The sequence below is a fragment of the Antrostomus carolinensis genome, unplaced genomic scaffold (assembly GCF_000700745.2).
Source record: "Antrostomus carolinensis isolate BGI_N321 unplaced genomic scaffold, ASM70074v2 scaffold34782, whole genome shotgun sequence".
NCBI lineage: Eukaryota > Metazoa > Chordata > Aves > Caprimulgiformes > Caprimulgidae > Antrostomus > Antrostomus carolinensis.
Genome location: NW_010302242.1, coordinates 4,926 through 5,534, shown reverse-complemented (window position 1 = coordinate 5,534; position 609 = coordinate 4,926). Strand labels below are relative to the sequence as shown.

At 39.2% G+C, this 609-nt stretch overlaps 1 protein-coding gene across 1 annotated transcript in view; it reads left to right on the top strand.

Moving 5' to 3' along the window:
* The window catches only part of CWC25 (CWC25 spliceosome associated protein), a gene marked incomplete at its 5' end in the record, with an annotated part of 4,990 nt that overhangs the window by 281 nt on the left and 4,100 nt on the right, over window positions 1-609 (top strand). Inside the window, one exon of the mRNA XM_010163742.1 lies at window positions 360-450. Coding sequence (XP_010162044.1) covers window positions 360-450 — 91 coding nt within the window. The remainder of the gene's footprint in view (window positions 1-359; window positions 451-609) is intronic.

The window sequence follows — 609 nt, the reverse complement described above, 5'->3', positions numbered from 1 at the left end:
GTGAGGCAAAGTGTCAGTATTAGCACCTCACTGAGAGCCCTCTGATTTTATCTTGGGAAAGGCTGCTGGTGTGTCTCTTCCCCAAAGCTTTGCCTGCCTGTTGGTGAGCTCTAGGCTGTAGGTGGCAGTCCTGGCCTCCTAAGATTCTGCTTGTGTGTTCTAGACACAGCAACCTAATGTCAAATAACACATTTGAGTCACTTTGCTGATTTTGGATAATTTTGCTGACTTGATTTCCAACCTAAGATTTTGTGATCTACAAAACTTGACTGTTTTTCTGCTTTACATGCTTTGAGAACTTGCACTTGCCTGTCATCTTTTATGAAAATATGATCTTTTCAGTTATTTTAAAATACTGATTTATTTTTTTCCTGCTTTAGAAAGAGGGAGGAGGAAAAGAAGAGAGAAGTTTTGAACAATCCTGTTAAAATGAAGAAAATTAAAGCACTGGTAGGTGAATCTCAGTGCTCCTTTACAGACTCAAAGCACAGAATGCACTGAACCAAGGAGAGGATCACAGATCAAAATTAGTATCGTTTAGGAGACGGAGCTGAGTTCTGTTTCCTGACTCTTTTGCAGAAAATCAGAATAAATTCATCTTTGTGTCAT